This window comes from Apteryx rowi, unplaced genomic scaffold, assembly GCF_003343035.1.
Source record: "Apteryx rowi isolate R43461 unplaced genomic scaffold, aptRow1 scaffold_339, whole genome shotgun sequence".
Classification (NCBI taxonomy): domain Eukaryota; kingdom Metazoa; phylum Chordata; class Aves; order Apterygiformes; family Apterygidae; genus Apteryx; species Apteryx rowi.
In genome coordinates this window covers 794,655-809,840 of record NW_020449852.1, presented here as the reverse complement: position 1 = coordinate 809,840, position 15,186 = coordinate 794,655, and the positions used below count along the sequence as shown (strand labels likewise).

The following is a 15,186-nucleotide window of genomic DNA, read 5'->3' as shown; positions in this document are numbered from 1 at the left end:
CAAGTTTCTTCTTGTAATAGAATCTCCCTGCTGCCAAAACTTCCTTCTCTTGTCAAAACAGAGTCAGGAAATTATTTTAGCTTTTAGACAAAGAAATTAAAAATCCTAGTTAACAAGTGCATCTTTTGCCCAAGTTACCACAAAGTCTGGTTAATTGCATTGTTCCCAGATCATCTATTTTAAGAACTTTACTGTCCTATTTTTAATCTACAGACTTGAAGCAAGCTCATAATTAAGCACTCACTTTTTGGAGTACAGATATAAATTCAAAGTCACCTTGTGGCAAAGAAACTGTAGATCAAGTGTACTTATGCACATATATCAGAATAAGTCAGGGAAAGAGATGGAGAATTTGAAAAAAAGTATGAAAAGTAATCTATGGTCATGTATAGCCTCAAAAACAAAATCCACTTATGACCTTTCAAAACATCCATAACCAGACTGATCTATTATGACAGCACGTCAGTGCTCACCAGATCTCTCAAGACCACAGTATCCTTTATCCTACTAAACACTGCAATCCAATATTTTTTTTTCATTTTTTATTGCTTTGATTGAATGTGAAAAACAGTGCTATAAGCTTATGTCTAGTTATATTTTTTGCTCTTTATTATCATTAGATTTCATGAGTGCATATGTGACAGAGATGGTGTTTAGCTTAAACTTTCCAACTATTTCAGCAATACTGAAAGCAATACTGTCAAAATCAAATGCTTATGGTTTTCAAACTATTAATTTTGTTGAAGGAGTAAGACAACTAGCAGCTGGGAACTTCACACCAAGGACATCTGCAGACAGTCAAAATGAAGCCTAAATACCTATTCGACTTCTAGGGGCTAGCATTTGCTGAAGCCCAGACTTATTGTATTAATTCAATTATGTTTTCACTGTTTGTTTCCTGCCCTGGCAACACAGACATGTCTCCTCAAGAGCAGAGAGATGTAAGGCTTATTTTTTTTACATTAATTACTATGGCAAGAAACTTGGCGGTGCGCAAACAAACTGAAATCACCAGCATTTTTCTTTTATTTATGGCAAAGCTTAAATGCTCTTAAAAYGATGAAATTCAGCATAATAAACACAAAAACAAATACAGTACTCTGGCTCCGTATTAACACATTTGGCACAGAGGATTTTATCTAAACCTTCCAAATTAAGGTAAAATGCCTCCTTACATCCATTTCAAGACTTGGACTCCTGACTGAACCATTACCAAGCCCATGGATTCTCCAGAGCTTGTGACGTGCAAAGCCGTACTGAAGGGTAAATAAGTTACATGGTGCGTGAGCACGTGGATCTTTTTAGAAAACAGACAGCAGCAGGTCCCCCTTGGCAGAGCTGCTGGTCCAGATGAGATGAATGAGGTGAAGGACCTAAATCCTGGCTGGATAAAGGTTCCCAACCCAACAGGAGAAAGGAACACTGCAGAGCTGGAGAAGGCCGTTCCCCCGAGAGGGCGGAAGGGTACTACTGCCTGATAGGAAGGGCAACAGAATTATACTGTACATTTGGGAGTTTTGGCTGCAGTTAATGAGCCATCTCTGCCCAATTACTTTTCTTTGATAGAAACCAAGCTTCAATATAGCTTCACACTACTTTGCATTCATTCTCCTGGCTGACAGCAGTGGTATGACCAAGTTATGCAGCTGCAAATAAGTTTCCCAATCAAATTTTGAAATTAATTTGAACATACCCTGAGGGAAATTGATGTTATTTTGATGCTTGTAAGAGTTGTAAGAGATCTGTATAACACAGAACTTAACCCTGAAATTTAACAGAATACATGAAAATTTACTGCATACAATATCTATGGCAGTTCATGTCACAAGAAAGAAATGAATCTAATTTATACAGGAGATAATAGAAAAAAGAGGTAAATAAATTGCAAATATACTGATAGGACCAGTATCATTAGTGGAATGCAGTGTCATAAGTAGGCAGCAATAAATAAGAGAAAGAAAGTGGAAGGGGAGGAGGTTACAGAGAGGGATGCAGCTTTGAAGAGACTGATGCCAGAACTAGGAACTTGAGGGCAGCAAAACAGGGAGCCAGTAAATGCTGTGAGGACAACTGTTAAAGATGAAGAAATGAGCAGCTATGTTTTGAACGAACCAAGGGCTGCAGTGGTGTTTAGAAGGGCCCAGGAGAGCATAAAAGAGACTATTATTGTGTTACTATCTGACACTCTTATAAAGTTCACAAATTAATTTTTTTTAAATCTGCATTATAGGATTAGGCATTAGTTCAAAGAATGAAAGTTGCAAAGTGAATTATAATGTTTCTAGTTAAATATAAACAAAAATAAAACAGCAAATTGGTAACCTACCAGTTCCATTAACTGTTTCAGCTGACCTATCTCTTCTGGAAGGGAACCTAGCTTATTGTTACTTGCAATTAAGACTTTTAGAGGAAGACCACATAGGCAAGCTGGCAAAGAAGAAAGCTGATTTCGACTGCAACAAAAACAAAAACAAAAGCAAGCATTAAGAATACAAGTGACATTCTACTGTATGTTCCTCTAAAGTCTGAGAATAAAATATTTTGTAAAATCCATCTCATTTTGATATCTAAAATGTAAATTTTGGAATTAAAAAAAATGCAGTCATCAAGCAAATACTTGCACATCAGAATATCTATATTACTGACTAAAACAGTATTACAGAATATTATCACTCAAGAAAAAATGAATTATATCACTTTAAGAACATTGTAAAAAAAAATCTGATTGTCACCTAGAACAGCTGTTTCCCTTCACAATGAATACAGGAAATTCAATTAAAACAGTATTTTTCAAGTATTTACAAATTCCTATGGTTTTACTGCAGTAGAGAGGATGACACTTCTGCTCTAACTTAACAGTAAATAAACTGATTACAGAAAAAGTGATTATTTTGACAATTCCTTTAAAGCACAGTCATAGTTGAAGATTACTTGGTACACACCACTATTTTTTTTTTTTTTTCCAGGCAACCTAAACTTAGCAATGAAAATTTTTCTTACCATAGAACCAAAGTCTGGAGAAAAAAAAAAGTGTATTCTTTTTGTTTCCTGTGAGTTGGCCAAGGAGTATAAGCTATAACATTATCCGTCTCATGAGTATCAGAAGGCAGGCAGGTAACCAACCCAATTTAGAATCTATTTATATAAACTGCTATTACACATCACTGTGTTCTGAATACCTAACATATCTTAAACTTTTCAGTRTAATAGGGACAAATTTATTTCTCCTTTTGCAGATGGGAAAACTAAGGAACAAGGAAAATAAATCATGTCCTCAATATCTCATGGAAAGCTCACAGAAGTGTCAAAAATGCAGGCAAAACCACCTATTTGCCAGTCCTATGACTCAGCCTATAATTCACATTTTTGAAAAATATTTTCCTTATTATTCATTCACTGCTCCTCTGTGCGGAAAAAATGAATTGTAACTTGCACCAAGTCTACTCTAATAAAAAAACGGTTCCTCGTAACCTCACAGGACAATGTCCCAGATTGTTATGCACAGACATCAATGATGTCACAAGACAAAMATAAGCCTTTTATAGAGTCTTATCCCTTATTTTACTTTTCATCAGCATTGCTGGAACAGACTAGAGCCTTCTGAGGAACAGTGTTCTTCAGCTTGGAGAAAGTAGGACCCAGTCTATGTAAGAAGGTATTAACTATGCTTTCAAACCTTCAAACAGAACCAAGAAGAAAGGATCACCTCTAGACCTGCCCAGTCAGGGGCTTGCCTGGACACCAGGGACAGCTCTGTCCAGCGCATCTAGGGGGACTCTCTTTTTTCTAAGAAAAACAAYGGCCTACGTTAACTATTTTCTGCTGTTATGCTTTTTTGGTCACAAATCCAGATGTATCATGATATAAGCTCTGAGGTCATTTTTTCAGGATCACCTAAATAAACACAGAGTCAGCTTATGTAAAGATTTTGAAATTTCTCCAAGAGGGGAAAAAATATTAAGTACAAAAGTACAAGCTCATACCTATCTTGTTTTCTTTCAGACATATAAATTTGTGTTAAAAGAATTTGGAGAAACTACTGGAGAAGGGAAGGAGAACATCTTCATTCAAAAGTCCCACCTTAATGTGCAAGCAATTGCTAGGGCTGCCGGAACACAGAAATAAAGGTCGACTAGTCTGGGATGTTGGAAGCATTTGTTGAAGACAGTCATCTAAACATCTCTCAAAAATATTTTTACCATTTATTTAAACAAGGTAAGATTCCAAGTTAGCAGATCCTTCAAGTGACCAAAGAGAAACATCAGAGAATTTCTTAATCTGCTTTGTCTCCTGAACACTCAAGCTATTAAAAATTTCTCAGTGGGTTAGTTCATTCTCATGACAAACACTTCTAATATAATGAGGTTTGAACATCCATTTCAAGGTCTTTCAAGGATTTTCCTTCCTCCAAGGCTTCTATGGGACTTTTCTTAAGCAGGGAATAAAAAGAGCCTTGTTGGAAATAAAAATCAAAATAAGATCTCTTAACCAAGGTAAACACAGGAAAAAAAAATAAATCTGGGATCTTCAATGTTTCATTCCCTAAACAGGACTCATATTCTCATATTGACCCATTTTATCTCTGCATCTTACTTTTTTCTAAGATCTAAGATGAGTTTAAAAAAAAACCAAACAAACATAACAAGCCTTTGACAGTTGCTGATATAACCCTGAAAACCTAAACAGCAGCTGAAGCAAAAACTTTTTCCCCCACTYCCCCTGCTTTTTTCATAAGAGCCTGGGCTAACTGGATGATCCATCTCCATCTCATTTCAACAGAGGCTAACATAGACGACCAGTAACAATTTTTTAATGAAACCTAAGAACTTTGACATTTAATTCCCAAAACACACAGAAAATAAAGAATCAACTTTTGCATAACATCATTTCTCCTTTTGTCCCCACAACTTCTGCACCTAGCATACAAACCTCGATGCTACATGGGCCTCGCATCCCATCTCGGACTCCATGAGTAGCAAGAARACTACAGAACCTGTAAGGGCAGACACAGCCCTGTTCCGAATCTCCACATAACTTAATGCAAGTTGAAAGGAACTTATACAGCAATATTTTGCAATATCTGTCTATATACAAAAGTATTTACTTTCATCAAGATCTGCTCTTACTAATCAGTTTAGACCACATTATCATAACAACAGTGTAAGTAACAATCCTTTTTCCCCACTTTTTAATCATTTTAAAGTAATGAAAAAGTTTTCCTCCTGTGTAGGTAACTATGCTAAATTTTGTCACAGAATATTCTTATTCCCTCTCCACAGCAGGGCAGGAGATTTAGAGCTTGTTCCTAACAACAACAGCCTAAATGTAATAATTAAAAAGGTATTGGGAAGGAAACATTAACAGTTCAGGTCCTGTAAAACTGCCATCTAAGGACCAAAAAAAAACCCCAAAACCCAAACCTCAAAACCCAAAAGTGCTTGTTACAAAGAAAAGTGTTATCAGTCTTGTGCAGTCTTATCCAAAATTACATACTAAATCACTGCAAAATAGCCTTAGGGAATTTGTCATAAAACTGTCATCCTTAAATTATAAATAATAAGTGAGAAGAGTAACATTGTTGTATAATGTACAAGACAGTTGGACAAAAGAGACCACAGAGTTCAAATTCTCCAGCTGCTCTTAAAGTTATGAATTGAAAAAAATAAACTACCATCATTACTTCATGAAAGTGGAGTTAGATAAAGTTCACGGACAGATCTAACAAAAAGTCTCATCTCATCCAAGAAGGCAGTACAAGGAATGAGATTATGCATTTTACTGAACAAATGCTTCCTATATCCAGAAGTTTAGAGTTCCCCAGATTCCCCTAGCCAATGACCTGCCAAACTGATTACAATTTTTTATTCTCCTGGTCAACAAAATACAAGCAGCACTGTAGCGTCAGATCTGTGAAACCATTAACTCAAGAAAACAATATGTGCATTGTCCTATTCTGTGTTATCTGCGAGAGTTCAAATACCTTAGTTAAAAAGCATTTTTATTAATGAACACTTATTTTACCACCCAACTGAGGAAGATGAAAATCTGAAAAGGTTAAACTATTCAGCAGATTTGACACACACACACACAAAATCACAAAGTAAAGCATTAATTTTAAGTTCTCCAGAACTCAGGAACAATCCACTAAGCAATAAGGAATAGCACATCCCAAGGCAAGTGAAAAATAAATTGTCATGTCTGTTTAAAGGAAATTTCTTTAAATAAAGAACACTGTCCGCCAAAGCCCAGACACTTTGTCTCTTGGCATCACTTTCTAATTCTACCTAACGTACGGGCTCTGTTGGTACCAGAGAGAAAAATATGCAGCTCTCATCCATAATGCTTTTCTTGCCAAGAAGCAATAAGCTGAGAAAGCCAAGGATATTTTTCCCTCTTCTAAAGACTGCTTACTTTGTTCAACTCATATGGGGGAAGGGCATATCCACATGAAGAGGAAATTATTTCAGAAGATTTTAAACTGAGGGAAATGACCTTACTTAGTAAAGCCTGAAAAATATCCTTTTGTTTTGATTGTCTAATTTACTGTGATACGTGATACTCTGTCTCTTTGTAACTATTCCGGGCTTGTGACTCACACAAATTCCATTACCACAGTGAGTTATTTCATTCTAATTTCTAGATTTACTAAAAGGTTTTATGCAAACAATATATTTAATCCAATATCAATTTCTTTATGCATATATAATTATGATGCTGTTTCATAAATTAAGAGTCCTATTCCTAACGTGTGAAAATACTCAAGACACAATTCTTTATTCCAACTTTTAGAGCCAAAATTGGAGTTCCACAGTGGCCAAAACTATAGTACAGTAACAGTGTAAGGAAAACTTGAAAAACATGCTCAGTATTTACAAGACTTCGTATTTTGGGTTTAAAAGCACCAGCACCACTTTGCCCCCTCAAGCCTCATATTCTTGCAAAGATCAGATTATTGCATCTTCAGTAGTGCATTTTCCCACACTCAGCTGCAAACAAACCTGTCTTGTCCCACCTGAAAAAGCGCTGATATTCTTTCTTTCAAATGCAAACATGCACTCACCTGCATTTCAACTTATAACAATTCTCTACATTGATTAGCATCTACACTCTCTTTTCCTGGAAAAGAAACAAAAATGCCTAATTCTTTGCTCCCTCCTCCTAAAAAAAGTAGTAACTGTTTCTTGCATAATGACAGGATACTAGCAATAAAGTAGCACACTTTTCCTTTCCATTCCCCAAGAAAAAGATCTGTCTTCTGCCTCTGTCCCTCCATCTTTTTGGCTAAAAAATGCATGTGTTAAGGTTCAAAAAAAATTGGTCATTAGAAGGCAATTAAAAGAATCTGTACTGATATAATTAGCATTCAGAATTTGCTATAATAGTAGGGGAGAGAAAGGGTTTAATGCTTTCTGGTCTTTCCTTAAATCATTAGTTTTGTATTTTGGTCTTTACAATGCCTTTGGACAATGGTCTGCCTACAGGCAATGAATTTCTGCCTTATTCCTTGGAATAAAGCAAAAAACATCAATTGTTCCAGAAACACATGAAGAACAGACATTGCACATTTGCAAATGAACAGAAAATAAGGTAAACTTAAACTTACCTCAAATTTAAGTAAGTTAGCATTTGTAAGTTCACTATTGCATCTGGTATAATTTTAATACAATTGTGGTATAGATTTAGTGTTTCCAGTGACACAAAATGGCACAGCTCCATAGGAACCTCAGTTAATCTATTCTTGGATAGATCTGAGAAGAGAAAAAAGGAGAAGATACATTTTTTTGAACCATTAGAAATATATGCTTTGAAAAGCTATGCTTCTTCATTAAAAATGAATGTCATCATACAGTCAGATAGCAAATTCTGCCTATATTTTCTTTTGTATAAAGAAAACTAGCGCTAACCTTTGGAACCTTGAAAGGGAACATACAGTGTGTAAAAGAACAAACATTCAATTACATTTTTTTCAGTCTAATAAAAAGTAATTATTCACAAGACCCAATATTGTTGAGGAAATACATGCAAACAGAAGCAAGTTAACTTCCAAAGCTCATGTAATATATCCAAAGACTGATACACAGCTAGATATTTTCAAAAAAATATAGAGTTGAGGAAAACAAATGACAAGGATTACTTTTTTTTTGAAATTTTCAAAGAGAGTCCTCTGGATAACTTTTCAAACTAACCTGTATTTCCTGTATCTCAGTTAATTATAAAGAATTCTACCTATAAAAATGGTGAAGACTTTCAGGAATGTATTTGATATACAGCATAAATATACACAAGACAACAGTGATGGATTCCAAATCCCCCGAGTCCTTGTAGACATAGAAGAAAAGCTTTTGATTTTTAACCAGCTGTTTATTTCTCATTTTAAGCACACAGACACAAAGGAAAATCAGAATGAAGAAATGTGACTGAGCTTTATTCCTTGACAATATCACAATATGAAAAAATAAGTATCACAATTCTGACACRAGTCCAAGTAAAATACTAATGCATGTTGATGTGTAACAGAATTAACTGAGTTCAAAGAAATGTTTAAATAGTGTAGCAGAACAACTATCAGGAACAGCACAAATCTCCCCATACCATCAGATGGAAAACCTGACCTGAAGAATGGTCACCTGTTTTAAGTGGAAGGAACAGGTATATACCTGGGCAAAAAAAGAGAAATATCTGATGGGAAGAAAACAAGGAAAATAGAACTTGATGGCCTTCTTGCTTCTTCCCTGGTGCTACTTCAAGCTTTCTCCCTGATTCTTCAAAGCTTCTTACTTTCTTAAACTACAAGAAGGGAAAAACAGCCAAAGGACAGGAGAACCATTTCCAGAGCGCTGATGATCTGACTCCTCTCTAAGGCCATAAAATAACTTTGCTCTTGTAAGCAAACGGGCAGAAGCCTGAAGATCTATTAAACAGGGAAACCTACATTCTTTGTACTCAAAATAAGGGAGTACAGTCTGTCCCAGACATCATAACTCTCAGAATCATGCAGGTTTTATCATTTTTATTTTTCTTCCCATCTTCTGCAATGCTAGCTCAACTTCACTCCACTTCATTCCCCTTGTTGGCTTCCAGTTCGCTTCACTTCATTGCTGTTAACAAAAAGGTGTTTTCATTGCTCCATGCTCTAGCATCAAACCTGGCTTTTGGCAGCACAAGCCTAGCACGCTAATGGAGCACAGCCCTGCGGACTCAAACGGCAACACTGTTGACTTGGGCACCTCAGGCACACTTGTTGACCTGTAAGTCACTATATAATGGCAATGCTTGACCTGCACTGCTTTCTCTTCTCAGGCTTTGATGGCAGTAACATGCAGCATTACCTCAGTTTCTCCTTGCCTCCACTTCAGGAATTCAACTAAAATATTCCCTATTTCAGTGATGTCTACTTTAAAGGGAGAAGAAAGCTCTTCAATACGCCTTTGTTTTAGTGCTTTGCAACTCTATTGTTTTCTGTTTATCATCAGAATACTTGTTTACTAATACAGCATTCCAGAAAAATACCACTAGCTCCCTCTCCTGCTGCCCTCCTAGCTATGTTTATTATTAGACATTAACAGCAGATTGACACATGATGACTTCTAGAATCATGCAAAGGGTCTTCATACAATCCAGTTGCAAAGAAAAGTCTCCCCTTTTTTTTAAAATCACACTTTATTGCATTGACATCACCCTGTGTAGATTACTCTCCCTCCTTTCTTCATGGGTGAAGGAGCAGTAAGATTCAGAACAGTGCATTTAAACTTAGGGCTAGGCTGAGGAGAGCCCTCTATGGAATCGAATGTTGCATGGAGAGCAACCTCTCCTCCTTGATCTCATCCTTCTTAAACAACACACACAAAAACTTGGGAACACAAAGACTGCTACTTCTCCTCATGTTATTAAAACTGCAGCCTATCGCCTAACCCCTGTCTGTTCCCATTTCCCTTCACATCCAATAAAAGGGGCTGTTCCCACAACATTTGACTTATCCTCGAAAAATTCTAGTACCTCAAAAAAGTGGAACAGCAACCAGAACAACCCTGTCCATGTATCAAAGCACTCATATTTCAAGCAGTATGTCAAGAGTGCCTCCTCCTACACAGCTGAATATTTACTGTGCAGAACCTTTCCAGGAAAAGTAGTACTTATTATCAAGTGGTTTTATCACCACTAGGATCTTCCAAATACTACCTTTTGGTATTTTCCTTCTTAACTAAGTGTTTATTTTTCATCTCATCAGTATATTAAAGACTGATATTTTGTATAATACTCTTTAAATTCTTCACAGTCAAAAGTGAACACTTTGATATTCTGACCTTTTGCCCTATAGATGTCAAAAGCACAGCTACATTTAATTTCAGTCTACTATATTTAATTAAGTCTGTATCCTACTGGTTAGGACACTCATCTCTGACTAGGTAGACCTTAATTTTTAGTTCCTGCACTTCTGTTTTAACATATGATAGCATAGTGTAAAATGCATAAAGAAGCAAGGTTTAGAACCCTAGTTATACAACAAGTTAGACTAGTCCTCCCTTGGCCTTTAGCTAAAAAGACCAAGGCCTGCTCAACCTGGCACCTGTCCTAAGGATACAACCGGGATGTGAATCGCTGCAGAACAAAGATGTACAAACGTGCCGTTCTGACGAAGAGAGTTACATTCCCCTATGACTTCCTACTTGCTAGCTTATTGCCGGCTCCTGACTGAGCACGCAGACTTCCTGGGTTACCCTTCCGCTTTTTACATAGTCCAGTAACGACAGGGAGGAACTTACGATTTGGATCTTACCTTATGAAATAGCAACTGCTTTAAGAGGGTAATTTTAAAAATACTAAAAAGGTGCAAATATCTTGTTCCTCTTCCTGTTTTCTCTTTTCCGTTCAGTTTCACAAYTGATAAATGAACATATGATTTGAGGCTAGCTACTCACACATGAAGCAGAGTAATTTTTATTTAAGAAAGATATTTTCATAAATAAATCAGAATAATTAACCTTATTTTCAGTACAATTAATATATAACTTCTAGTATACAGATGGGGGCTTTCTTCATTTATTCTTTCAAATTAACAAGATGACCAGTAAAAACCAAGCCCTGCACCTCTGACTTTTCTATAAGAGTAAAATGAACTTTAATTTTTTTTTCTGACTATCCTTCGTTCTTAAGGGTTTTAACGCTGCTAAACTGAAAAAGGATGAAACAAAACACCCCCAGATGATAATGGAAAAAACCTTCCTGTTGTTCTCAGGTGAGTGGGTTATATGATAAAATACGTATACAACAAAGTAATTCTATTTGTTAGTGCCTAGTTATCACAGTTTAAGAATAAGATCATTTCAACCCTGTTATATCTATTGTTGCTTGATATATAAAAAAAATTAAAAAGAATTGTATCCACAGCACATGAGGAATAAGAAAAAAAGCTAAAAAAAAACCCACAAACAAACAAACATGCAGGAAACGGCCTGCTTTCAATTCACAAGGAAAAATGAAACATTAAAAAAGACATGGTAAGAAATAAAGGACTATCAGCCCCAAGCACGGTGTGTAACCAGCATAAAATATTCCTATGCATCAAAACAGCAGTGTGGCAAACAGCACCTTTTGTGACAGAGTTTTACCCCATAGTTAAAACACTGGATGAGATCTATCAGTAACAAAATAGAGGAACCAGAATCATAGTACAAGATTTGAAAAACCTTACAGACAAGAGAAACCAGGCGGAATAGCGAGTATGAGTAAAATGCACATTAAAAGTACCTCTTTACATAGGAAAGAGAAAATAAAAGAGAAGTTGATGGGCAGCAACACTGCATTATTAGCATACATACTACAAAAAAATACAATAGAAACAACTAATCTTGCTCAAATGTGTATTGGAGAAGGAAAGCATGAAAGGTTCATCTACAACAGTACTAATGAGTAGTAAACAGCAGATATATAGATTTAGATATGAACAGATACCTTCCTGTTATCCATAGACAATTCTCAGAACCGCTTTATCATGGAATATTTTGAACATGACACAGGAAAATATTTTCCTACATACAGACAAGGGAATACATGTTGCTAGTGTTGCAGCTAAATTATTTCTGGATGTGATTACTTAGTTCTCCAGTAAAAAGTATCAAAATTAATAGTTAATGAATTTTACGTATGATTTAGTAATAAGACTCATGGAGAAGAGCTGGTTGTTTAGGATAGAAATTAGGATTAAAATACAACAGATTTAATCAAATTTAGTTTGCAAACTAAACTAATAATTTTTTAATTAATAAATTAAATTCCTTAATAAATGGATCTAATCTCTCTTGACTCCAATAATGTCATATGGATTATTATTGTTAGAGAAAACAAGGGCTAACAGCAGAATCAAAAGGTTGATGAACAACTGGACTACTGAAAGACAGTAACGGGTTGTGCAGAAAGCACAATTACCTCACTAGAAAGAGGTTAAAGGACACATTTCTGTTAGGACACTTTTTATTTAATATTTTTATAACAACTTAATAGAAAAAGCAGAAGTTTGCTAATACAATTTACTGATGAGAGGTACCATTAATATATAATCYGAATGTCTTTGAAAAATGAAGGACTGAGAATGGAGTCTGACATACAAAGTGCCCACGTCTTCAAAAATGAACGGTAAGGAAAATAGTCTTCATATCAATTTTAAACTGTACCTTAAAAACATATTCAAACTTGTATAGAAACCTCTGAGAGCTACATAATTATTTTAATATTACTTCTAGAAAGCTACTTTTATCTCAAATTACTGCATCTCACAATTAGCCTGTATGTATTTTTGTTTTACTCTGATATTTAAGTGCTAAAACAAAATACAAAGGATTCATTATCAGTCTTAATGAAACTGCCTCTTGAACATACAAAAAAACCAGACAAACAAAAAAACCAACCCTAAAACAAACATAAAACCCAGTATACCTATATTTTGTTTCTACCACAATTCAAACACTTTTTCAGAATGTTTTTGCAAACAACATGACTGGATTCTTTATTTGGAAAAAGAAGAATGCAGAAACTAAAATTTTAAACACCCTTCAATAATCTTTTAAAATGAATAATTAGTTGCCAGGCCTTTCTTACTGTAATTCCTTAACTCTGCGTTTCCCAGATCACTGAAGTTACACTCCCTCCTACTTCATTAATTTGAAGAACAACCCTACAGGGTAATTAAAAATAACTGAAGCTACTGGACAGAGTAGTTTTTGCTGCCGATACAGAAAGGAGCAGGGCCGTGGAATTTGCTAGTGTTTAACACAGTTTTTGGCTACTATTTTGCTTATAGTACCTAAAAGACGATCTAACAAATTAATGAATCCGTGATGGCAGAAGTACATGTCATGGTTTCTAAGACAATATATGTGGGTTTCAGCCGTGGTGACCGTTTCCTGTAATTTAGYGCTGTGAAACAGGCGACACAGACATAGACAAACATCCCGCTTGAGGGAAGGGGGAGCACTCCAGTGAGCTTCTTGTACGTTTTAAATGGAATACACTACTCATTCATTATTTGTGACAGTCAGATTTCAAACTACGTTTGGCTTTGCTTCATTTTTCTCCTGCCAAAACCAAGCTTGTTAAAATTCCAACATAAAGGAAGCCAAAAAAATAAGCAAGGCAGCTTAGAAAAATATTAGATGGAACCTGGATCTTTAGAAGAGTCGGCACAATTCTGGAGCAATGACATTGCTTTTGTAGGAGAAATGAGGATGTTACCAGCTAGACAGGAACGACACAAAACAAGCACTTCCGTAGCTGCAGGTGAGCAGCAGTAAAAAGCAGAAAGTTCAGCTGGGAAAACAGGCGCGGAGGCCTCCAAGCCTAGCGTGGTGACTGGCGCTGTGCGTCGCCGTGCTCCGCGCTGCCATCCTGATGGCAACGCCTGGCACCGACCCTTTCAATTCCTGCACCTCTCAATACGTCTCCGCAATGAAACCCTAACTCTGACTTACTGCCGTCCAAGCAGATTACCAACACTGAAAACAGCATTTAAGCCAGCTGCCACTATACACCTGTACACAGCGTAAAACATACTGCCAGAGTAACCAAAACTGCTTCCGTCAAAATAACCAGAATAACTTCATATCAGAAGTTTTATGGTTCCATTTTTTCAGTAAGGTTATCAGTGCTCCAATTTTCCTACCTCAACAATAAACTATTAAATCAAAATTTCAGACTCATCATAGGAGAACTAAACAAGTTAAAACTTTAGGTGACAGCAATAGTTCATTAAAGAAATGTGGATGCACTACTACATTAAAAAAAACTTAGCCAAAAATTTTAAAGGAGTGCAGTTTATTAAAAAGCAGTTATTTTAAACTTTCAGATTCTGAAAAAATTCACCATAAATTTACACACATAAAACACAAACCTATGACAGACCAAAGCTGGAATTAAGCAAGTAAGCATCTATTCAACACTTAACAGAAAAAAAAAGAAAAGATATCTGAAATAGAAGAAAGTCAGTATTAGATTTTACAGAGTTTGGAGGAAATTTCAGAGTTTAAGTGTCACCCAAACAACCTTAACTATGCCCCACCAAGTTCCTATTTTTGTACTCCTTTGCACTCAGGGAATAAAAGACAGGAATTATTTTGAAGAAGGTATTCGCATTTGTACTAAGAGACTATTCAAGATAATCAAATGAGATGTCTAAACTGGATTTGACAAAGAATTCAAGGAGTTCACTGTGAGAGACTAAAGACATAGCAACTTCAACCCTAATTCCATGTGAAATTTATGAAAATTAAAATGCTGGAAAATACATACAAAAGTAGCATACATGTCTATATATGAAACATGATGCAACAGTACGGAACCTTACCTTTTATACTGTAAATTACCCATATATTTATTTGGCTCTTAGGAAACTTGTATTTCCATATTAGCTAGCTATATCTTCATTGATAACTGAACCCATAAGATCATGGTACTAATCATCTCAGCTTCTGAAACATCTACTTACAAACACTTTGGATCTTCAGCAATGTTCTGTTACACCCATCTTTTCCTTGGCAAAGACAGCAAGTGGCCTATTATCACTGCAACTGTACCTATCAGAATCAGCTAGCAAATGTTCTGTAATCGAGCAATTGCTGCATGCTAGCCTTCACCCATTTTTCCTCCCTAAATGGTAGGAAAATATATCATCCCATAGACAAATCCTATACATTA

The 15,186-nt window shown here is 35.8% G+C and overlaps 1 protein-coding gene across 7 annotated transcripts in view; it reads right to left on the bottom strand.

The window, feature by feature from the left end:
* LRCH1 (leucine rich repeats and calponin homology domain containing 1) overlaps positions 1–15,186 on the bottom strand; it is a 146,059-nt gene that overhangs the window by 68,399 nt on the left and 62,474 nt on the right. For all 7 annotated transcript variants that reach the window (XR_003254596.1, XR_003254597.1, XR_003254598.1 and 4 more), the window contains exons 2-3: positions 7,604–7,748; positions 2,327–2,453 (exon numbers count right to left, since the gene is read on the bottom strand). Coding sequence is in view for 3 of the 7 variants with exons in the window: in XM_026072199.1 (XP_025927984.1) it covers positions 2,327–2,453; positions 7,604–7,748 (272 nt within the window). In the remaining 4 variants the exon portion in view is untranslated. The remainder of the gene's footprint in view (positions 1–2,326; positions 2,454–7,603; positions 7,749–15,186) is intronic.